At 39.7% G+C, this 25452-nt stretch overlaps 1 protein-coding gene across 1 annotated transcript; it reads left to right on the plus strand.

The window, feature by feature from the left end:
* Positions 1-5015: 5015 nt before the first annotated feature.
* On the plus strand, positions 5016-25158 carry KLF5 (KLF transcription factor 5). The gene is made up of 4 exons (XM_082365985.1): positions 5016-7665; positions 10060-10933; positions 11925-11984; positions 23319-25158. The coding sequence occupies exons 1-4, from the start codon at positions 7414-7416 to the stop codon at positions 23495-23497; spliced, it is 1365 nt and encodes a 454-aa protein (XP_082222111.1). The 5' UTR covers positions 5016-7413; the 3' UTR covers positions 23498-25158.
* Positions 25159-25452: the final 294 nt, after the last annotated feature.

Below are 25452 nucleotides of genomic sequence, written 5' to 3' on the forward strand. Positions count from 1 at the left end.
GCAGGATTCCTCTAGTTGCTGCGAGCGGGGGCTACTTTTTGTTGCGGTGCGCGGGCTTCTCATTGCAGTGGCTTTTCTTGTCATGGAGCATGGGCTCTAGGTGCATGGGCTTTAGCACGTGGGCTCAGTAGCTGTGGCTCGGGGGCTCTAGAGCGCAGGCTCAGTAGTTGTGGCGCACGGGCTTAGCTGCTCCGCGGCATGTGGGATCTTCCCAGACCAGGGCTCGAACCCGTGTGCCCTGCATTGGCAGGCGGATTCTTAACTACTGCGCCACCAGGGAAGTCCCTCTTTCATCATATTTATTGTACATTTTTGAAGAGTGAAGCCAGTGGTTTGTAGAAAGTTCCTCAATTTGAGTTTGTCTGACTTTCCTCATGGTTAGATTCAGGTGATGTATTTTTATGTACAATACAACACAAGATAAACAACGTTGCATCCTTCTCAGTTCATCACATCAAAAAAAACCCCAAGATATCAGTTTGTCCCATTAATGATCATCTGCTTAACGTAGTGTCTGCCAAGTTTTTCCATTGGTAGGTTACTATTTTTCCCATTGTAATTAATACCTTATTTGTGGGGAAATACTTTGAGACTATGTAAAATATCCTATTCCTCATCAGAATGGTACCCAATCATTTTAGCTTCCATTAATTCTTGCCTTAATCAATTAATACTACGATGGTTGTAAGAGGGTGATTTTTCTGACTCATTTCTTCTACATTTTAAGATGGCATTCTATGAAATTTTATTCTTAATTTTACCTTTTATGTTTACAAGAATAAAATTGAGTTCACCAAACGTCAGTGGTCTCTCTGGTGTGGGATACTGCACTCAGAGGCATCATGATGGGCACAGAGACAAGACCATTTGTGTCCTGCAGGGACATGCGATTTCGTAGGGGGAGATGGATTCAAGGCAGATGGTTAGGAGTGCTTTACTGGGGATACAAAGCTAATGGGAAGGAAAAGAAACCAAAAGAGTGTAATTTTTACTGGGGTATATGGAGTGACCTTGGGAGAGAGGTGGGATTTTAGCTGGGCTTGTGATTTATGGTATATGTAGTCAAAGACAGACATTGGAGGGAACGGGAGTGGCATTTGGGAAATGACAAATTAGCCCTATGGTTAGAGCCTAAGGTTCTTGGGAGAAGAGGCAGGGAGCCGTAGGGAGATTCCAGGCTGGAAAGATCGGCTGGAGTTGGCTCAACGTCCCAAACTGAAGAGTTTGGACTCCAATTTACTGAGAAGCAAGAAACATATTGGGGGGGGGGGGGTTACCTGTCAGATAATGCTTAGGGCAGGGACTGTATCCTTACCCATCTTTATATTTCCAAGACCTACAGCAGTGCTCAGCACACTAAGGATGTTCAATAAATGTTTTCAGGCACCAGTGATGTGCTGGATGATTTAGAATAGGGGTGTGTGTGTGTGTGTGTGTGTGTGTGTGTGTGTGTGTGTGTATGTGTGTATGTTTTACTTGTGGGTTGAGGTCATGATGGGAGGGTGGAGAAGGGGCATGTGGGCCCTTAACTCTGAAAGCAGCTCTCTATTGACTTGTTTATAGAAAAATGTTTAAAATATTAAGTTCCTAGACCACCACCAACATGCTCCCCTGACTTTAATTTTCAATTCCCAGAAAGCAAGTTTGGGAATTACTTTTGAACAACTTTAGGAGAACAAGCCTCTCAGAGAGAATATAGTAAAGACATCCCATTAGAAACCATTTTACTCTATATCGCCTTTATGAATATTTTAGAATTTAAAAAACTCCAAAAATGGGAATTCCCTGGCAGTCCAGTGGTTAGGACTCGTCGCTTTCAATGCGGTGGCCCTGGGATTGGTCGGGGAACTGAGATCCCACAAACCCTGAGGCGTGACCGGGGGGAAAAAAAAAAAAACCACAGAAAACACAAACAGCCCTTAAGAGATGCATATGAACTTTAAGAGTCTATGCATTTTGTCAAAACACTGTAAATAACCTAGTTCATTTAATAGGAGAAAACAAAGCAAGAACGTAAAATGAGATACCCAAAATAACTTTGAGTATAAATCATTGCAGATGTCTTGTTGATCACTTAAGAAATAAATTAAAGCATATTTATATTTAAAACATTCCCAGGTTATCCCTTTCCAAACTTCAAACCTTGTAATCTCTCTTCAGCTTGTTTACTCTGCAGTGAATGCTGAAAATCTACTGGCTTGGTTAAGAAGGTTTACATATTTTCCCAGCACAGGGTGTCGGCAAGTTGTGGCTATATTTGGTGCTCTCAAATGGAAAATCATTTGATCTTCACCTACAGTTCCAATAAACCCTTAACTGTATAGAGGTAACATTTATGTATGTTTTTTATTAAAAACATTTATTCTGGTTACAAATGGAATATGTGGCAATTGTGAAAAATTTAGAAACTATTCAAAAGTATAAAGCAATGTAAAACCGCCCATCATTTGACCATCCAATGAGAGCCACCAAAATACATACGTGTTTTGTATTTTCTTTTCATCTTTGGGTCTGTGTTTATAAAAACCTCTTAACTTTGTTTTACTTCACATGTCGTGAGTATTTTCCCATGTGACTAAATATCCTTTAATAATATGAATATGGTAGTAGATTCAGTGGCTGCTCTTGAACTACTCTCCTATTGTTGGATACCTGGGTTCTTTTCAGTGTATAATGTAATATATTTCCCAGAGGGGGAATTATCTATTGTTTTAAACGTTGTTTACATTTTAGCCTTCTTCTACTAATTGTCAAACTGTCCTCTTCAATATTTACAGAAGTTTACACAACCATCACCAGTGGATAGACGTGAAGGCATGAAGAGCCAGCATTGGGCTTAGCGCTATCCTTACACATTTCATTCACAAATTAACCTCCAAAGGCATATTTTCTTGTGCCCCGTGCACAGTTCACTTGAGCATTCAGTAGGAGTGCCTCACAGCCTAGGACCATTAGTGCTTTTGTCATCACATGAACAGCAATTGGCTCAAAACACTGCTCATTGTGATGCTGGTGATGAAGCCTCCTTAGTGTTCTAAAAGATTGTTTGGTGTAACTACTTCAGTTCAGGATTTTTCTCTTGACCTTTCCTAACATGTTGAGAGTCAGAATTCAAATACTGTACAGTTTAAGCTATAGTATGCCTGGCCCTGGCCTGCAACTTGGTTCAAGGCATTTATAGTTGTCTGCTTATTATACTAACAAGGTGGAAAAAGCAATCCCAGTACACCCAAAAGGTAAAATACTGTTTTTTGTATATTACTAGAGTTTTAAAAATAGGATAAATTATAGTACATTTAGGAATAAGTGCACATTGAGAGCTTTATGAGATATTTCAGGAAGAACACATTTAAATCCAAACTTAAATATAAAATTTAATTTCTTAAGGACTGGGGTTGAGATAGTAAAAAAATAGAATATGAAGCTTTTTTCTTGACATCACTTTAATTTATACAAAAAGAAGTCTATAATCCTATTTAAATTACATACTGTTTCATCACAAAAGGAAAGGACATCTTTTCTCGTGTGTCTTAATTTTTTGAGTCAAAATGGTTTGAATTTTGACTAATCTCATTTGAAGCTTCTGTTTCTTGTGTTCTTTTCTCAATGGCATTTTTTTCTTTTTATGTGGGGCTACAAGCAGTTGCCATTAATGAATAGAAAAGATTAAAAGTGTGAAATAAAGGACAATAATTCTGTCTTACGTTCCTACTGATACAGAGTCTAACACTAGGTGGATAATTAATGATTATCAAAAAAGTCACTTTAAATTGAATAATCTTACCCTAGAGGAGAATTTACTCCCTTATTAAAAAAAAAAGAAAAAGATTTTTACTCTTTGTCGTGCTTTTTCTATGGCCCAATATCACTCGGAAATTTGACTTTGATTTTACTGAGTTGCAATATTCCGTGAATAGTTTCCAAAGTGAATAAAATGTTGTCAAAAATACTCTAGATCCCTTAATTTCAAGCCCTCCGGGACGTGTCGGAGTACAGATATTTCTTTTGCCGTGTCTTCCTATGAACATTGCCCTAGTGATAGCTTCATATTTCTCTCATCTCATCATTCAGAAGCTATTTATCCATTTTTTTCCACTGCCTCCTTCAAACCTCCCCCTCCCCCATCGTTGAATGCCTATTCAGCCTCCACACATTCAGGCGTATTTATTCCCGTAAAGATAGTGACACTTAGGGTTTATTCTAAGACTAAATCTGTGTTGCCCAGTGACTAAGGACTTAAGCATGCACACTGCTTCTGTGCTTACCCTCCTACCTAACTTGACTACTCAACTTTTCTTCTTTCTTTCCCTCCGAATGCTCTGTTTTGGCACAGTTCAGTTAACACACCACTGCCAGGCCACTAATTGATTTTTGAAACCTGACATTTGTTTTTTGTTTTCTCCTATCTTCCCTCATGGTACAGCACTACTAAGCAGGAAGGAATGCAAAGAACTAGAAAGTTCAAAGTAATTGAGTATCTGTCCATTCACACTGTCTGGCTTCACGCCAATGCAGAACCTGGAACATTTGAAAAATATTTATCAAGTTTTAACCCTTTTGGCTAAGTCAGTGAAGCAGGTTTTCAGCTGGGGCATTTGTGTTTACAGCAACAGCAAGTGAGCCTGGTTGAACATGTCTTTTATATGTTCAGAACCGCATGGCAAATGTCTCAGAAAAGGATTTCTTTCCAATTTCCGTACTATTGTACAGTGCTAAGCTAGTTATTTTCTGTGAGACTGCAGAGCTGGGTATTTCAGAGAAACTATTACTTAAAAGTGGCAGCCCTACTTCATGAACCCTTATGTCAGGAATGAAATTTAAATAAATGCTACTGTATTTGAGCAAAAAAGATTGTATTCAGCTTTTCTGCTGTAAATATGTTTCGAGCCCAACCATAGCTAGGTTCATATCTGCATTCATTAAGAAAAGTGGAAATATGAAAAAAAATTTAAAGGACTATAAAAATGTTTTATTAAAAGTTTATCAAATAGTTTTTTTTTTTTTTTGCATTGGAAACGCTTTTGTAAATGAAAGCATGTTAAAAAATGGTGTGAAATGTAGAAATATTTCCAGTAAAATAACTGGATTTTATTGCAGCGAAAGCTTAGGTTGAAATAACAGGCCATCAACGCTCTGGTTAAAAAAAAAAAAAAAAGAGAGAGACAAAAGGAAAGGTCTAGATAGGTTTAAAAGCAAATTAAAATATAAATAGATACCAACTTGTATTAAATCTAAGTTAGATTTAAAGTTAAAAAGAATACAAAATTCTATTGAGTTATCTATATCACACAGGTTTGATCATGTTATCAGCATTAAGTACTAAAAATTATGCAAGGTTCAATTTTTTTTAAAGTTACATTAAATCCCATACCAATTCTATAATCTGTTTCTAAATTATTTAATTATATAATTGGGTTCAGTATCAGAGAAAATCAGGGCGGCTTTTTAAAGGTGAAGGTGGATGGTGTGAGATTGCTTAGAAAAAAATTTGCCAAAACGCATTAAATAATACTTTGGTAACATGAAAGTAGTCGTCAACCATTCTCTGAAATCAGTGATCACAGCTCTAAAAATGAATCATTAACAAGAACGGAATGAAAAGGAGAAAAAATATATTTTACAGCATAATTTTATGTTTTCTAATAATAAATAAACACCTGTAACACTTTGTGTATATAAACTTTTTTAATCTACACACTGAAACGAGATTCCTATCTTTGTTAGATTCACTTCTTGAAGAGAACATTTTCCTAAGAACTCTTTTTTTGTAAAAGCTGCCTTACTGTGAAGTGATGTCGTATATGTAAAAATGTCTAATGGTACAGTGTGCTGTCACCGTATATACACATATGTAGTAATATTCCAGGCATTTTTATTTCAGTGTATTGTTATGGCTTCCCAATAAGCCAGATAAAAATCATGTACAAGAACATTAAGGATTAAGGAAAGTGCTTTCCTTAGGTGATTGCTGGCAAAAATTCACCTTCCCATTATAACGCAGTCAATGGACAGTGATATATTTTGGCTATTACTTTCCTACAAATTTGGATTCCCAGTTTTCAGAGCTGCTGCCTGTCTAACGTTTGTGGCTTCTTCGATTGTCTTTTCGTAGGAGTAGGTGCCATGGTGAAAGGTAAATGTGCTACTTTTCTGTTTTGTAAATATTAAACTCCACTTTTTGAACACACAGGGGTAGCAAAAATAAGTCAAAGATGTAATGTCTATTTAAATACGTTTCATCTAGTCGTCAGTGCTTAAATTAGATTGCATGCTTTGGCTAGAATAAACAGTGTAAATATTAAAAACTTCAAAATTCATATGACCCATCCCCCTCCTCTCCATACACGGATACGAGGTTGAAACGTGTGTGAAAACTACTCCTACCCATTTAAATACTGTAGGAAAAAAAAAACCAAGCTTTTATGTAAGGACTTAAAAAAATACTTGCCATTAAAACTTTTATTCAGGACATTCCAAATTTGCTTTGCTAAATGGATATATTCAGTGCTAAAGATACACAGACACAAGAGCTGTTTTTAAATTTATCACACCGCCCCTAGTTCTGCGCTAAAGAAAGTACATTTTGTATATTTAAAAATACACGCTCATTAAACAAAACTCTCCAAAACCCTAGCGCCCGCACCTAGCTGCCTTCTAGGTTTCAGCTTGTGAGTTTCAGGTCCTTGCACAACACCTAAGACCTGCAAAACTCTTTTTTCTCTCTAATCCTGGCAGAGAACAGTCCGTAGAGATCTCCCTCCACGTCTCCACCCGAATTCCCTCTCTTCCCCAGATTCCACCCGCTTCTTTCCTTCCTCCGCCCCCAGCTCCGCCAGCCCAATCTGTCAGAGAAGTTGTGTACAAACTGCGCGGCCGCCCTGCGCGCGAAGCTCGTGGCCCGAGAGGGGTGCGGTCCGCCCGGCGGAGGCGGAGCTCTGGGCAAGCTTCTCCTTTCTCATAGGCTAGTCGCTCCGGCCCGGCCGGCCTCGGGGCCTCGGGATTCGCCGGAGCGCTGCCAGTCTTGCCGGCGGGCCCCGCCCCCCCAGAGTTGGGTAAAATAGAGGCGGGCGTCAAGTGTCAGTAGTCGCGGGGCAGGTACGCACGTTAGCAGCTCGCTCGGGGCACCGGCAGTGGCGGGAGCGGGCTCCGGGGGAGCGAGGGAGCGTGGTGAGGCGGGGCGGGAGAAAGTGGTCGCCCGGAGGACATCGGCGTTCACGCGAGGCGGAGCGGAAGAGTTTGGGTTTTCGTGCGCGCCTTCAAAAACCGCGCCTGCTGTGAGCTGAGGGGTCCGCCCGGAGCTTCCCCTCCTCCGCCCGCCGCCCCGCGCCGAGCTCGCCGGCCCGAGCCAGCGTGGGCGACGTGGGAAGCTCGCTCAACCCGCACCCCGCGCCCGGAGTCGACCCCCGAGTTCCCATGGCTACGCGGGTGCTGACCATGAGCGCCCGCCTGGGACCCATGCCCCAGCCGCCGGCCCCGCAGGACGAGCCCGTGTTCGCTCAGCTCAAGCCCGTGCTGGGCGCCGCGAACCCGGCCCGCGACGCGGCGCTCTTCCCCGGCGACGAGCTGAAGCATTCGCATCACCACCCGCAGGCGCAGCCCGCGCCGCCGCAGCCGGCGCCGCCGCCCGCCGCCGGCCCGAGACTGCCAGCCGAGGAGCTGGTCCAGGTAGGAAGAGCTGCTCCCCTCCCTCCGCCTCCCTCCCGGGACTCGGGCGTGTCCCGCCGCTGCGACGCGCGGGCGACAGGGGCCGCTCCAGGCTGGGGCGCGCGTCGGGGCTCACCGTGGCCCGGGTCTGGGGGGGCAGCCCCGCCCTGCCCTCCTGGCCGGGCACTCGCTTTTCGCCGGGAGAAGGTGGGGGGACCTGAAGGGGAGGGTCCAAGGGGAATCTGCCCTGGCAGCTCTGTCCGGGAAAGATTAAGGAGGGAACTGGTGCTCACGCGCACCTTAGTTGTTTTTCTTCCACTCGGGGGATGAAACCTCGTACCTCACGCTCTACTTCGCTTCGATTCCGCGTGTCCTCTTAATCCCGCCTCCTGCCGCTGCCCCGGCCTTGGACTCCCCCCCCACCCACCCACCCTCGTCCCACGCCGTCCCGGGTTCAGTGGAAACGCAAATCGGGGTGCTGGAGGCAGGCCTCTCGGGGTGCTAGTTTCATACCCCTTGGTGCAGCCTGCTTTAGACGCTATCGTAGGGCTGCCTTTGGGAAGCGGGAGTTGGAAAAGCTAAGGTGGTGTTGGAGCGCTTATTTTTCCTTAAAAAGAAAGACAAAGAAAGACCGGGGGGTGTTGGTTTCTTCATGTGTGCGTAAATTTCATCCTGGAGCCTCGATGAAAGCTGGCAGTTGGCTTTTACACTTGCCCGGCAGCCGAATTAGAGCAACCGCCTGTTTCTTTCGCCCACGCAGGGAGTCATATAGCCCAGAAAAAACTTCCCGGGACTTTTAGCCTGTCCCAAGGAAGAAAAAAAAAAAAAAAATTGGAAACATACCCACATGCAAACAGCTGGAAGAGCTAAAATCAGAAACCACTAACCGCCATGGGAGCGAAGTGCACGAAAGGGTTTAGTTCGGTTTATTTCAAGACGCCTCATTTAATAGCCCCTTGGTACACGGTGTATTTGCTACCCAGCTCCTGCTCCGGGGGGTCTGCGAGTGTCGCGCTGCTGTGAAAGGGCAGTGGCATTTGTCAGAGAAATGACTCACAAGACCAGAGCGTTAATTTTTATTTTTAAATCGTGTCTATGCGGGAAACACGGTCTATATCCACACCGAATGATTCGGGGTCTGATTTGAAACACTTGAAATTAAGTAGTAGCAAAAAATGACTGTATTATTCACTGGTTAGGATGCCGCGGTTGATCGTTCTATGAGCATCTAGTTTGGGGTGTTTTGTGTGTGTTTGTGTCTTTTTTCTGTTGAAATTTCCTTTCAATGTAAAAAATTGTAGAAGTTTATGTTATACCAGGAAAGACGATAGCTGTAAAAGACGGAGGAGACCAGTTACAAGCTGGGTTTTGTCCTAAAAAAAAAAAAAAAAAAAAATGACCATTTTAAAATGATTTGGTTATTTGTCAGTTTGCTGCTTAGAAGACACAAGAGAATAAGGATGACTGAGCTTTTTACAGAGTGAGGGGGAATGTAGCATTGGCCCACTGAGGAGCACACGATAAATCTTTGGCTGATGACTGACTGCGCTGGCGACAGGCAGCCTCTCCCCACCCACGGGCCCCTTAGCACCACTCTACCAAGGGAATGGTTTTCCCCTAGGTAATTAAAGATCTGTTTTAGATAGGGATATGAACAGGAACATTTCATTATCATATTAACCAATTACAGAATCTGCTGATTAAAATCAACATTTAGATCCAATGGTGAAGGGTGAAGTTGGTTTGTTCTTTCAGTGGATACTATGTTTTGCTCAAGACATTGTATTTCAGTTTCCACTGGACTATAAAATGGAAAAGGCACTGAAATAGCCAAGGAATATGTTTTATATTAAATATTTTAGCAATATCTACCCAAGCAAAAAAAAAAAAAAAGAGAGAGAGAGAGAGAAGCTTTGCAATATTATGGTTGAGGTTTGCTGGGGTTTTTTTTTTCTTTCTGTTTTAAACACTGAATTTACCTGTATGACATGAACAGAATCAAGGTAGTCTGGCCATATTACAATACTGTATTTCAGTTGCAAACTTAAATGTAATGGGGCAGGGAACCCTGCTTGTACGTGAGTGATGATAAAGTATACTTTATTATTGCATCAGAAAGGAATATTTTTTCTGTTTGCTTCCTTTTTCTTCTTGGTTTGTCTCTTTCACTTTTTATCTGGGGTTGATTGGGGGCTATTTTACCAAATACTTGGTAAACACAGTTTCGTAAGTTTTTGGTGAACCATTTTGTTACACAATTGACAAATAAACCTGATATGTTTATAAGCAACACTTAGGAGTTTGCCTTAGTACTTTTCATAAGGATTGTTGGGGGAATTTTTAGTAAGCACAGTTTGTCCTTCCTGAGATGATGAATTGGGTGGATTATACATGTTTGTATCTCTTCTTTTTTAGACAAGATGTGAAATGGAGAAGTATCTGACACCTCAGCTTCCTCCAGTTTCTATAATTCCAGAGCATAAAAAGTATAGACGAGACAGTGCCTCAGTCGTAGACCAGTTCTTCACTGACAGTGAAGGGTTACCTTACAGTATCAACATGAATGTCTTCCTCCCCGACATCACTCACCTGAGAACTGGCCTCTACAAATCCCAGAGACCTTGCGTAACACACATCAAGACAGAACCTGTTACCATTTTCAGCCACCAGAGTGAAACGACAGCCCCTCCTCCGGCCCCGACCCAGGCCCTCCCTGAGTTCACCAGTATATTCAGCTCCCACCAGACCGCAGCTCCAGAGGTGAACAATATTTTCATCAAACAAGAACTTCCTACACCAGACCTTCATCTTTCTGTCCCTCCCCAGCAGGGCCACCTGTACCAGCTCCTGAATACACCGGATCTAGATATGCCCAGTTCTACAAACCAGACAGCAGTGATGGACACTCTTAACGTTTCAGTGTCGGCCGCCATGGCGGGTCTTAACACTCACACCTCTGCCGTCCCGCAGACTGCCATGAAGCAGTTCCAGAGCGTGCCCCCTTGCACATACCCCATGCCAAGTCAGTTTCTTTCCCAGCAGGCCACTTACTTCCCCCCATCACCACCAAGCTCAGAGCCTGGAAGTCCAGATAGACAAGCAGAGATGCTCCAGAATTTAACCCCACCTCCATCCTATGCTGCTACAATTGCTTCTAAACTGGCAATTCATAATCCAAATTTACCTGCCACCCTGCCAGTTGCTTCGCAAAACATCCAGCCTGTCAGATACAATAGAAGGAGTAACCCCGATTTGGAGAAACGACGCATCCACTACTGCGATTATCCGGGTATGTGATCCCACCTGGTTGAAGCATCGATATGTGTATTTAGTGTGTGTTTGTGTGTGCCTTTTTACACGGGAGAGTAGTGCTTGACGATAAAAAAAAAATTCACCTACTCTGTTCTTGTCGCATCACAGTCTCTGTGCCTTACCCAAGTTTGTAACCGTTTAGTTACCTAGTGTTTATGTGATGTGTTAAAAAGTCTGGAATATTTGGATAAAAAAGGTTACTTTGGACTTTTTTCTCTTTAATATTATATACCTTAAGAGTCTTGCTACGTTTTCTTTGTTTACCATAGCAATCTAAATTGGAGTTCTTAATTCTACATTAAGTACCCTTAAAAGGGATTACTTAAGTAAGGTAGGGGAAAATAAGGGGTGGGAATGAAGAGTCGGTTTCTACAAGACAGAACTGTCTACAGAATAGATTTCAAGGTTGGTTCTGATAGCATGTGAACATACGCTCATTCTTGAATGAGATACATGGCCCAAAATATAAATTGATGACGGTTATGAATAAATCTGCAAGTTGCTGGCATAAGCTAGTTTATGATTAATACAGGGTATAATTTATTATACATGATATGGCATGACATACTAAATGAAAAAACAAGAAATGTGGGAGTACAGAAAATTGCAGTCATCTTGGATAATGGTTTAACAATGTCAGCTCTAGAGCCATTAAAATTTTTTAAATCACTGAAGTATGTGTTACTAGTATAAAGCACCTACTGGTATAAACACAAATTTCCCATTTGTAGCTTGGCTTGATTGCCTGCTCTCTTTCTGGTAAAGTGATACATAAAGCAAATCACGTTATACCTTTAATCAGGTAGTAGGGGAGTATGCTTTAAGACATCTCTTAAAATTGAAGTTTCAAATACCTCCTTGCGTGAGAGATTTCTTCTTTAAAGCCAGATTTTAAACACTGAATCATCAAATGTAAAGATTGCAAAAGGATCTCCAGAATGACACGCTGTTCTTCTCCTTTATTTTAGGCTGCACAAAAGTTTATACAAAATCTTCTCATTTAAAAGCTCATCTGAGGACTCATACTGGTATGTTAATTTTCTTGTTAATTCTGTGAGTTGTGTAAACAGTATTAAGTGGTATTCACCCTTTAAAAGCCAACATGGTTTGATCTCTTCTTTCTTCTGTCAACTTTTATTTTGTAATGGCCTACCTTTTCAGCACTGGCTTGGCTCAAAATTCAGTTCAGTGAAAAAGTTTGGTTCCAGGAAGGCTGACGTTCCCTCACTAAGGCCTTGCCCTGTCACCTCACATAGAATTAATTGCTCGCAAACATAAACAACGATGTTTACTAATGGATTTTAAAACTTTAATGGCACTGCTATTCCCATCTTGAAGGAAAAAATGTAACTCATTTTCTCCCTCCGCAGCAAATCAGTTGGCTTCTATAAAACTATATCAAACACTAAAACCTTTTCTATTTAGCATGTAAAGCATAACTGCTGAATACATTATCTTTAGTTTCACCTTAACCTAGAATATCTGCATTTAGCATGTTTTCCGTGCTTGGTGAAAGGTAGGGTCGAAATTGCAGGGTATTAAAATCAGGCAAAACTGGGGTCGTGGTTTAAAAGTTACTCTACATCCTACCCCAGCCCGTATTTTATACATCGGAGAGACTTTATCCTTATTCTAGCTTATATCTCATCCGTGTTTAACATGTTTAGCCCCTATAATTTTATGAATACATATCTTGTCAGATCTATACAGTCATTTTAAAATGCTTTTTCATTTTAAAACTTTACATCAGAACTCATTTGAGGACGAAACCAGGTGGCAAGCTGTAAAAGCCTCCCAAGTACCCAAAGTATTTGCAAATATATAGGTGGTTACTGTGATTTTCTTAAAAGGATAGCCCTAAAGGGAGGAACTTATACAAAGTGATGGTGTTTTGTTTTTTTTTTTTCTCTCAGTAAATGCAGCTTTAATCGAAAGTTCAGAGAATAAGTTTGCTAATAAAAGCAATGACCTAGCAAAATGTTTTATTCCATCATTGCTATGGAAACCAAAGTATTCAACAGTTCCTTTGAATGGGTTGTTGGATTAGTGTGAGGACTTGAATCTCCCCAGGCTAGATGTTACTATGGAAATTGAGTTTTGATAAATGAAACAGTTATCTCTTAACTGCTGCATTAAAAAGTAAAAGCCTTTGAACAAAGGTCAGTGCTGAGATAGAGCTCTAAGAGGAATATGGCTGCAGACATTTTGTGTGCACTTAGGAAGTATTGCTTGGATATCCCAGTGAGAAACACTACTTCTTCAAATCTAAATAGTGTTGGTGTCAATGTGGTAGATTCCAGGACTTTCTGAGAAATTGCTTTTAAAGAAAAGACATCTCATGTATTTATCAGTGAAACCAATGGGTTAATTCGGCCCAAAGTTTTTAGATAGAGACAAATTGATTATGTAAAAGGAAAGATCCTACCTCAGCAGCCCAAAGTAGAAGTTATATTTATAGTTAACAGCCGTTAGGCATGTAAACTCAATCTGAAGTTTTCAGAATACATATGACAAGGCCATGAAAACATTCCCTATAGAAATACTAAACTATCCCTTATGTGTTATATATTAAGGAAACATTGAAAATGGGTTTTTACTTGAATTTTGATTAAGGAGAAGAGGAAATAACTTCGAAACTTTTGAACGATTTTTTTTTTTCCTTTGAAAGTCCTTGAAACAGGAGATAGAAAGGAGGGAACACGTTTCTCCTGAGGTTAAAGTCTCCTAATAAAAGAGGAGGGCGATACTATATAGCGATGTAATCAACTGCTTATTGCAGGGATGTAGTCAGAGCATATCTAAATGGCCTTGCAACCCCTGTCAGGGTTTAGTGCTCTGAATGCTTATACCTAGGATTCTGGAACTTGACCTGCTGGCAGAGAAATTTAATAGTGGGTTGTCTTAACAATGCTCGTACGTAAAAAAACAAAAAACAACTGAAAAGAAGACGTAGGTCTAGTTTGGGTCCCACGCATCGACTTTTTCGCCAGATCATAAATGTGTGGCCATCGACATCTGATGAGTGAGACCCTGTAATCCAGTTTAATAAAGTTTTGTTTGATAGCCTTTCAGATGCCTTGGGGAGGGTTTGTAGCAGACTTGTTCATCTGGCTAAACCCGTTCTTGGGTAATCATAGAGCATTGAGGTTGTTTTCTCCTCATTTCTAGTTTCTAGACAATGCCTTTGAAAATTACCTGTGCTCTCTCATTGCGTCCTCCCCACCCTGCCTGTTGTTTTTTAATGAATGTCTCTGAAGCCAGCAAAATCTTTTTTTTCCTTCTTCTTCCTTTAAAGGCCCAGGTACTTCTAAGTAACTGCTCTCATGTGATAGATTTTTGTTTCCTTTCTGTCTCCCGCCCACCCCCTGCCCACCTCCCCTGACAATCTGTTAGGGGACTTTAAAAACAATTTATATGGGAAGGTCGATCTTGTTTTTGATTTCAAAAATAAAAAATAACTTTTTAAACGATTTCCATTTTGCAGGCAGAATGTGAAGGACCCTAGGATTTCTTTGGAATATAATTGTGATTGCTTTAAAATGTCAAGTTACCTTATGTTTTAAAAATGATTTAAGCAATTAAAACAGCCTATGCCTGAGTTCTATTTAATTGCATATTCTGGATTTTTAGATAGCAAATGCTTCTTGACTTACAAATTGAACATAAGGAAATAGTCCTTCCAAAACAAGGCCTTTTTAAAAAAATTTGGGATGAAAGAGTAGAAAATAATCAGTCTCTTGAACCAGAAGTCTCATAGCATTCAAGTTTTTCTAAGTTTATACACTTTGATTTCTTTATTCAGAAAGAATATGCAGATAATAAAAAGTTCTGTCTTTACATGGGTAGACAAAATACCTGAAACGGATGTTTCCTCTATTCTAGGAAAAAAAACTATTTCACTTACAAACACGCTACGTCTTTGTATACACGTGGTACCACACTTATAAGCCTATAGGGGTACCCTTACCCGTGTGTAGGGGTGTTTGTGTGCTATTTGTAGTGTGTGTATATACGTGTCACGCCTCTGGTTAGAAACAATTATGGCTGCTTCTAGGCGACAGTGTCAAGAAGTGTATATTTCCTAATAAAATTATTTGCGCTTTTTTTTTCTTTTTTTTTTTTAAACAGTGAATTCCAATTTATTTATTTATTTATTTATGGCTGTGCTGGGTCTTCGTTTCTGTGCGAGGGCTTTCTCTAGTTGTGGCAAGTGGGGGCCACTCTTCATCGCGGTGCGCGGGCCTCTCACTATCGCGGCCTCTCTTGTTGCGGAGCACAGGCTCCAGACGCGCAGGCTCAGTAGTTGTGGCTCACGGGCCCAGCTGCTCCGCGGCACGTGGGATCTTCCCAGACCAAGGCTCGAACCCGTGTCCCCTGCATTGGCAGGCAGATTCTCAACCACTGCACCACCAGGGAAGTCCTATTTGCGCTTTTAACAGCATTTAAATTCAAACATTCTACTGAAATTTGTGTAAGCCTCATGACGTGTACAAGGGGCTTTACCCCTGCCATCATTTGAAAGCTGCTTCCAAGCACCTTTTTCAAAAAGAGATTCACATACCATTCTGCCCTTACAAATCAAGGTGACTGTTAAACTGATTCATAAATCAAAAAGAATATTCTACTGCAACCAGCAGTATAGTTGTTTCTGCTCATAACATCTTACTGTCTTTAATTTCATAGTGAAGATTTTAAAAACTTCTGAGCACAGGCTTGGGGCCAAAATATAGGAAAAAGTTAAGACTATATATAACAAAGAAAAATTTGCAAGAAACTGAAAAAATTTCTCATCATCTGATACTGGTTTCTTGGTATGCCTAAGAAGTACCATAAGTTAAAATGCTGCTTTTACATTGAGTGTGGCAATTTCTTTGAAAATTGTGTTTACACATTAGTAAAAAGTACTTACTTTCCAAAGAAAGAGTTTCTGAAAAAGTAAATAGTGAACTCTGAATACAAATGTTTGAAATCTGAGTAGTTTTAGTCTCATGTATGGCTGTGCACTTAACCCTAGAGTATATACTAAAGCAGTTGGGAAAAGAGGGTATGGTAACATTTTAAGGTCATTGGTCAGCTGCCTGCAGCAGGGCAGAAAATGAGCATTTGTGCAGAGTCTGAGCAGCGCACGCTCTGGGCTCCGGTATCCCTTAGACCCGGACTCTGCACGGGCTGCTACGTGTGGACTAAGTGATCCCAGAACGCCTTGCCCCGGGTTGACAAGAAAAGGACCATTGGAAACACCCCACAAGAGAAAATGGAAGCATAAATAACAACACAAAATGGACTGTGGGTGAAGCACTGTCCTGTTAGAATCTCACAGTGAGCTGTGTTTGGGATTCCTTGTTTAAGAAAGAATTTCACAGTAAGCCTTGGGAAGATTTTGAGCCCAAGCCTACTTGTAAAGGGACTAAATTCCTCCGTTCTGCCTTACTTGCTCTGTAGAACACTTTCTTTTCTAATGACATTTATATTAAGATGTTACCATGTATACTCTAAAATACAGAATCTCTGCTAGAGGTTTATTGCTAAGCATTGATTTTAGTTTCAGTTTGGGTACTAAAAAATCCTTAGGTATAAATTCCTGTCTAGTTCCTTGCTCTACACTTATTATCCATGAAATATATTAGATATGGATTTTTATTTTAAAATACTGACCATGTTGATAATAAAGGTATTTTGATTTGTAGCACTTCCCCACAAATAGAAAACATTCATAATGTTCTGAGCATGAGTTACTCCTTTTGTGGAACTGTGGGAAGTGGTAAAACACTTGAAAAATATAGGAAGGACTTCATTTCCTTAGAAAATGATTTAGAGCTGAAATCAGCATATGATTGTATATACGGCCTTAGTGGAGATCATGCAGTTTGGATCTAGAGATCAATATTGGTTAAATGCGTAACCTGTGTTATTGGTAAAGGTGAAGAGGTTTTGCAGGATGAAATTATTTAGTACTCAGTGATTTTTTTGAGTCTGTATTTGAAAACTATGCAGGAAAAAGTATCACATTTAGCCTGTGTTATATGTTACTAGTTAAACATTCTTAAATTATTTTTGTTGGCAGCTTTGAAATTTATTTTCTATATTGACAATTTCAAGTTAATGTAAAAAAAAAAAAAAATAGTGGCTTAAAGAGATTCTCTGGTTCAGACCCCTGGAAAGGTATTTATGAGCGTGAAAGCTTAGAAACAATTTCTTTTTAATGACTCACTGGGAAGATTAAACTTTGCTTCTGGGACTTGTTCTTTCATCCGAAAAACATTTACATAGGAAATTGATTAAACATTGTTTTGAGATGATAAAGCTTATGGAAGGTTAAGAAGTATAATTTGATTAAGTAAACGTTTTTGACTGATCTTGTGGAAGATCCAAAGAGAATCTCTTCTTCCTTTTGTTTTTATAAATTAGTGGGAGAAGGTGGTTCATAGATGGATTAAATAGAATTGCTGAAGTTGAGACAGAAACAGTTAGCTGTGAAGGTAGTGAGAATGTAGTTTTTTTAAAAGTAATGGTTTAATCACCAAAGGTTTTTACTTTGGCAGCTGTTTTTAGTTTTATAGAATGTAGTAGTTGCTGACTTGATGACCTACATCTCTCCAGGTGAAAGATTAGAAACAAAGTAATGTCCTACTTCAGTAAGTGTCTCTGTAGCAGCATTCCTATTCTGTCAGCCTGTATTATTTATATTCAAGGATCTTTAACAACTCTGATTAAGGGTGAGTTACTGTTTTAGAAGTGCACCATAGGTAGCGTTCATTTAAAAACATCGGGGCGAAAGAAAATACTTTTGACTACTTTATAAATATAAACCTTTAAGAGTTGGGAAGAATCTGCAGGTCAAGGTAACCACGTTAAGTGCAAATCAAAGGAAAGGATATCTAGTACTCATTCAGTGCTAGAAAAATGAAAACATAGAATTTTTCTATTTTCGTTAAAAAGGAGAAGGTAAAGTATTTCACCAAGACTTTGCTTTTTTAAAAAAAAATTCGGTTTGGGCTCTTATTACAAGAAGGTGAATCTGAATGTTGTCTTTTTGTCAGGAGACTCAGGAATTGGTATTTCATTAACACTATCGATGACAGAGGTTGTTTTTGTCCAGAACCCTTAGGAGAAGTAGCAGAGAGGAGCTTAGGTGCCTAGAGATTGGTCCTGCTGGGGTAGAGATATCCTGTCACCCAGGATATCACGCCCACCCCTGTCCCCTTCAGGTGTGGCAGTTCCCTGGCTGCCTTTGGCCAGCACTAGGGACTCCACAACTGCTTGGTTTTCATCAAATCCAGTCCAATTCTGGAAAAGAAAGCTCGTTTACATAGTTGATTTATCCTTGGACAACTTCGGGATGGATAATCAACTGATTCTGAACAAGTGTTTCTGAAGAGGCTAAAAGTACGGCTCTCGCCTAAATGTACCTTTAGTCAGATTACACTCAGTGGCCCTCAGCAAAACAGGAGCAGGCAAAGCCCTGCTGCAGGTGGGGTCGTGGAAAAAAAGACACAGTATGGTGGTCTCACACTAGATGCTTTCCTGTCTCTTACGCCTTCCCTCCTTTTTGTGAATGAAAATTCCCAAGTCCGTCAGCCTTGGGCCGAACGTGATTAACCAAAGGTGCATGGGGAGAAGTGAGGCAATAGAAGACAGTCTCTGCCTTTGAGGGACTTTCACGGCTAGTTAAGGAGGCAAAAATACAGCTATTTGAAGCCTTCATTCAGCAAGATCTGTGCCAGTGTAAATCAGTCATTTAAATCACATTGAAGTGATGATGGGGATATAGAGAAGTGGAATGATTTCTCTTAGACTGTTCAGAGGTTTTCTAGAAGGAATCAGGTGAGTCCGATTTTAAAGATAAACAAACACACAGGGAGAAAGAAGGGAATTTCTTAATATATCCTTTTAATTAGCCTCCTTAAAGTGAGTACATTATTGACAGGGATACTATATCTAGTAAACATTAGGTGCGTTTTGCAAATACTGGTAATACAGATCTTTGAAATGAACTGCCTACCCTTCTGTTGCCAGGTGTAGGAGATGTTCTGCAATGACCTTTAATAAAAAGATTTTTAATGGAAAATTACTGACATAGATATATACAAATATGAATTAATGAGCCCAAATCGTCTTGCTTTATCTGTTTTTTAAGATACCCAACATTTCCCTATGAGTTTCTTTAATCTTGGGATTAAAGCTTCTTTTTTTTTTTTATCCTTTTATTAGAATGTATACTGTTTCAGCTCTAAATTCCTTAAGTCACTAATGATGGGAAAAGATCTAATTATTCTTGAATTGCATGAAAATATTTTCCTCCTGAAATAAGAGCTCATTTTGAGCATCAAGGACTCAAGTTCTAAGAATTAAGCTTAAGTATTGACTATTGAAATAATTTTATTCCACTTTAACAGTCAGAATAGAATATGGATGTTAAGCTCTTTGAGGCCAGAGACCAAGTCTTACTCGTTGTGTTTTGCAAGTCGCTTGGTACAGGTTGCACTCATCAGTACAGGTTATACTCTCCTTTACTAAACATTGACTTTAATTTTGATGATTTTGGGCCTCTATCAAATATAATTGATTGGATTTATTTTTTAGCCATCAGGAAGGAAACCAGGTACACAAATTTGCTGTAACAAAAAAGTTACCTAAAATAACTATTGTAAGATAAATATTGCCATCTGTGATATTTTTCTTTTGTTAGAAGAATCTGTGTAGAACATTCTAGGGAAAGGCCTTGGTGTGAGTCTTTTGAATATGTTCAGCAGAGCAGAGAAACTTTTCCCATTCTATTGTGGCAGATTCAAAAGTCATTTCTTAATCTATTCAACAGAAGAAAAAACATCGCTAAAGACTTTTCAAATACTTCACAGACATGTACTGCTAACCCACTGAAGTTCCTTTAGCCTGGGGTAAAAGAGAGCCATCGTTAGGTGATATTTGGGGGATTGTCAGTCCCAGCATAGAACAGCTGTCAGGACTCCACAGGTCCTGAAAAGCAGGTCTCCCCCCCACCGAGGGATGGCTCAGTCAGGGTGTGTCCTGTGCTTCAGACAGTCTGGGATTTCAGGCCTGCTCTCAGTCCGTTAAGCTAGTCATTAACTGACCTTCACAAGTGGCTTCAGAATCTTTAAATAAAGGTGAACAGTATCCTTGTGTTCCTTAAATCATTCATATATAGAGCGTGTATCGGTGTTTGCTAATGGAGGATGTAAGCAGGACACTGAGGAAAAGTGGCAGGCCAGGCTTCTGAACGTGGAGCTCATCATTTTGCTTCTGACTCCTGGAGGTGTTGTGCTTGTAAATGAAATACAAGTACCTGAGTTGGGAGTATGCGCTCAGTGTCTGTTTCTGCCTGCTCCCTCCTTCTACTGGTAATGTTTTTGCTTAACATTAATTGACTTCATCAGTATGGACCCATATGTATGTTTAACTTAATTTTTTAAAAGATCAGGGATTTCTAGTAAAATAGTCCTAGTAATTTTAAAAGAGAATGAGAAAGTACATACTTTATTTGAGATAATTGAAGCTTGTTTTACATGCTGTACAGATTTGTCACTTTTTTTTTTCTTTTTGCCTTTGGAAAGTTTCACATTAACAGCATGAGAACTTAAAAATACAGTTGATGTTGAAAGAGCTTAACTAAATATTTTAAATTGGTGGTATTGGAAAGAGATTCTGTAAAAATCCAATTAAACTTTTGAAAGCTCTATCTTGTTGAAATAACTTAAAGGAAGTTAGTTTGGTTTCCCAGAAGTACTATGCATAGTGTTTCTGGCTGAGGAAGAAAGGCCTGCATCTGCTATTTGGCCAGAAATTGGGTACCAGTTTCCTCTACAATGTTTTACTTGAGCCGTGTTGACACTTGAACAAATCCCGTAGAAACTGCCTCAAGTGGGGAATAGTTGTCCTTGCTTTTATGGTAAAGCCCTGGCCCCATAACTAACGTCCAGACAGTGGTAGTATTCTTGGCTGAATAATCTATAGATACATATAAATTGAGAGCAAAACCCCAAATGTTTTAGGAATTTTCATGGCTACCGTTTTTCAACCAATCAGTAAAGTAAACTCTTAAAAATACTGATGCAGTTTATTGCTTCCTAGCCAGTAAAAATAGTGAACAAAAAGAGTCTAGTGTCCCTTGTTTCTTAAATAAACTTTGAAAATTCAGTTCTCTTGCCATTTAATTATTCAATTCAAAAAACTAGAATGACTTCTTTTAAAATTGGGGCACTTTAGGAATTTTTTTCCTTGCCTCAGACATCAGAAATAGCTTTCTCTTCCCATTAAATGACAGTAAAGTATTTAACCAACATGTTTGTTTTTGTGATTTATTTTTCACGAGGAACAAAAACAAACACTTGTGTGCAAAAGGTTAATTTTTTCTGTTTGATTTACATCGACAAGAGTGATAGCTACATTTACAACTGGCATTAAGACGTTTCTATGTATTAAACAGATTGCACGTGAATATAAGTGAAAGAAAAGTGGTTTATTTCTTGTTACTCAAAAGGTTTAAGTATATTAGCTTAAATTCTTTGAATTTACTCTGAGGGGGAAAAAAACCACTTCAGGTATTGAGGTGTGCATTTTTTAAAATGGAGCAGTAGGAACCTAAAAGGGACTTAAAAACACAAAAAATATTTGTGTCTTGGCTCAGAGGCAGAGGAGAGGAGAGGGGAAGGGTGGCCAAGGGGTGCACACCACAGGAGTTGAAAGAGAAATCTCCTGGGAAGTAACTGGTACAAAATTCAAAGGGCTGCTCTGGCCCTTCCATCTTTGTCCTTAAATGGGATTTTGTTTAGGAGTCAAGAGTGGTTATCAGGACAGCAAAAATACATTAACCACGAGCTGTGGAAATCTCAGTTGATGTGAACAATGTCTTTTAAAATTTGGACTCAGTTGAGTAATCTTACAACTTCCTGAATATGATCCTGCTAAATCAGGCAGAAAGGTAGTTGGATTTCATTGCGGTACTAAGTAACCAGTGTTCAAAGCACCTCTTCCCTTGCAGAAGAAAACGTTTTTAAGGAATTTAGGAGTTTGGCTATTCAGAGTTTTAAAATGCTATCCCTGTAAAACTCAGCAGTAAGCCAGCAGTACTTTAATATGCAAATTGACTTCACAAACTCTCATCTTAAACAAACTCATGGAAAATTATAACAAAATAAAGCAAAAATATAGGAACTACTAGTGAATGCCCAGTGAGAAGTTCTTAGGTTTAGGGATTTATTTAGAGGAATACATGATCTTAATTAAATAGGATTAATTAATTCTAAAACTGGGAGTTACGACTGCCTTATAAATAGCAAGTAGTTTTTTTTCCAAAGGTGACCTTAATTTTATTTGTATATCAAAAATATGCAATGATGCAGGGCAATTGCATGAAGTCAGAAGCTGGTCTGGAGTGAGGGGTAGCAAAGGCCTTTGACAGACCATCCGGGAGTTGGGTGCCACTGTAGGCAGAATCTTTTTGGGCTGCCAATATTGAGTAGTTTTGAAAGATTAGCAACCAGCAAACTTTAGACAACATTAAGAATAGTACAGATTGCAGGGGGTAGGGCAGCGGCTCAGATATCAATTCACTATTTAAGTGAAGAGAGCTGTGAAAGAACAGGAAGATTGAATTAGAGGCTTTTCTATGTTACGCATACAAGCTCCATGAGGTCAGGCATTTTTGTTTTATCCTAAGCATTCAGGACGGTGCCTGGCATATAATATGCATTTGGCACGTCGTTGATGGAATGAATTTTGCTTTTTGGCGCAATGCATTGCAAAGGAAAATTAAATGCATTTATCAGCAAATGTTACAATTATTATGGCTGTTTCATGAGCCTTCACCAAAGTGAAGTTATCGGTACCAGACTTTCTGATCTGGTTGAGGAATTATTAAATAGCAAATACATAAAGCTTTAGCACCATTCAACTTTCATCTCTTTCTAGCTTTGCTTTGCTTCAGTCTGAAAAACGGGAAGGTGTGTATGTACGTGTACTGGAGTGAATTTCAAAGAGCCAGTGCCCAGTCGTCCATTTTGGAAAGCCATGTGTTCAAGCAAACTGGCTTACGTGCTGGAAGTTTCAGTGTGGCTAATTCAGAAACTTTTAGGACCACTTCGTTGAAGTAAGGGATCTCAGTTGTGGTCCATTAAGTTTCTAGTATTGGTGAACAGAATACTTTTTCTCTCTATAATTAAGTGCTCTTCTGCAAAACAGTGACTCTGCGCTCGATGACGCGAGGGGTTTTTAGTTCGTCAGGGAATTCACACACTTCTCCCCCTCGGAGCATGAGTGTGAGAGAAATGCCTTAGCAGGCAGCGCTGCCTGTGTCCGTGTTGCGAGCTACCCCTTCACCTCCTCCTCTTGGTCCCTTGGCGCAGGTGAGAAGCCGTACAAGTGCACCTGGGAAGGCTGCGACTGGAGGTTCGCGCGCTCGGACGAGCTGACCCGGCACTACCGCAAGCACACGGGGGCCAAGCCCTTCCAGTGCGGCGTGTGCAACCGCAGCTTCTCCCGCTCGGACCACCTGGCCCTGCACATGAAGAGGCACCAGAACTGAGCTGCCGCCGCCGCCGCCCCCCACGTGTCGCCTGCCGCCGCTCCTCCGCCCGCTTGGCAAAACTCTAAACTGCAGACTTAACTGTATAGAGAAAAAATGAAAACGAAAACAAAAGACTGGAAATGTATATTTTGTATATTTGAGAAAACAGGGAATACATTGTATTAATACCAAAGTGTTTGGTCCTTTTCAGAATCTGGAATGCTTGCTGTAACCTGGCTTCACCCAGGCAGATGCCAATCATCTCGGACAGGCAGCCTCATCTCAGTGCGGATTGGGGGTGCAGGGTGTGTTTGCAGTGTTCTTCCCAAAGCACCACCGTTTAGTGTGACAGTGTTGAGTAAACAAGTCAGTTGGCAGGCACAGGAAGTCGGCCGGATTGTGTGTCAAGATGTTACTTGACATCAGAGGAGTTTCAATACTAGGTAATTCTCTAGAGGTGCGCAGTATACCTGGCAATTCCAAATAGCCATTGAACAAATGTGGGGTTTTTTTGTTTTTTTTTTTTTTAAATATGAGTTGCCTATATTTGCTATTCGAAATTTTGTAAATATGCAAATCAGCTTTATAGGTTTATTACACGTTTTCTAAGATTCTTTTGGGGGAAAAAATCATAAATAATTCTTTTGAAAATAACCATGAATACATTGACAGTTAGAACCTGTGGTAAGATACCTTTTAAAACCTTACCAAATTCATTTCTCTAGGGGGAAGAAATAATAATCATTCAAATGAACTTCAAAAGCAGATTTCATGCACTGATTAAAATCAGATTGTTTATTTTAAATATGAGCGACATTTTGTATGAATTCTGAACTCAAGAGCTAAAAGATAGTTAACGATATTCAAAAATTAACCCTCTTACAATAAGCTGAACAGTATCATTTTTTAAAAAGACGGACTCATGTAGTTTTCACATGGCCACGTTGAGTTTATGATGTAGTTTTCATATATGGAAACATGGAATTTATGATGCAGGTTTCATATATTGAGATGTTTGCTCGTGCAGTACAGTTGGTTAAATGCCAGTTTATGTGGACTTTGCATGTAATATACAGTGAGACACAGTAATTTTACCTAAATTACAGTGCAGTTTAGTTAATCTATATTGTTAATACTGACTCAGTGTCTGCCTTTAATTATAAATGACATGTTGAAAACTTTAAGGAAGTAAGTGCTACACATATGCAATATAAAATAGTAATGTGACACCAATGCTGTCAACCAAAGGGCAGAATGAATAAGCAAAATGCCAAAAGCGGTCTTAATTGAAATGAAAATTTAATTTTGTTTTTAAAATATTGTTTATCTTTATTTATTTTGTGGTAATATAGTAAATTTTTTAGAAAATTTTCATAACTTGATAAATTATAGTTTTGTTTGTTAGAAAAGTTGCTCTTAAAAACGTGTAAATAGATGACAAACGGTGTAAATATTTTGTAAGAGGCTTCAAAATGTTTATACGTGGAAACATACCTACAAGAAAAGCATAAGTTGGTTGCTGTTTTGCTTCTTTTTCCCTCTTATTTTTGTATTGTGGTCATTTCCTATGCAAATAATGGAGCAAACAGCTGTATAGTTGTAGAATTTTTTGAGAGAATGAGATGTTTATATATATAAATGACAAATTTTTTTGGAAAATAAAAAGTGCCTAAAAGATTCATGTTGTGCCTTCCTTTTTCCCCTACCATAGCAAAAACAATGAACAAATTCCTTTCTCATAACTATATAAAAGGGTCTGTTTTATGTGGGCAGTTAATAAAAAAACAATTCCCACTTTGAACCAGTATCTACTTTTGTTTAAGACAAAAGAGAAGAATTTGTTTTTACAATATCGGAGGTATAAAGGGAGGCATACTTCATGAATGCTTATGTCTTTACACAGACACATAGATTGACTTCACCTTTTCAAGATCATTAGTTGAAGACACTGTGGAGCTCATTTGTATATATCC

This window comes from Balaenoptera borealis (genome assembly GCF_965194805.1).
Source record: "Balaenoptera borealis genome assembly, chromosome: 18".
Taxonomy (NCBI): domain Eukaryota; kingdom Metazoa; phylum Chordata; class Mammalia; order Artiodactyla; family Balaenopteridae; genus Balaenoptera; species Balaenoptera borealis.

Coding starts and splice junctions, on each gene's coding strand:
- KLF5 (XM_082365985.1), top strand. CDS start 7,414: ATGGCTACGCGGGTGCTGACCATGAGCGCCCGCCTGGGACCCATGCCC. Junction 7,666..10,059: donor CAGCCGAGGAGCTGGTCCAG/GTAGGAAGAGCT, acceptor CTTCTTTTTTAG/ACAAGATGTGAAATGGAGAA. Junction 10,934..11,924: donor CCACTACTGCGATTATCCGG/GTATGTGATCCC, acceptor CCTTTATTTTAG/GCTGCACAAAAGTTTATACA.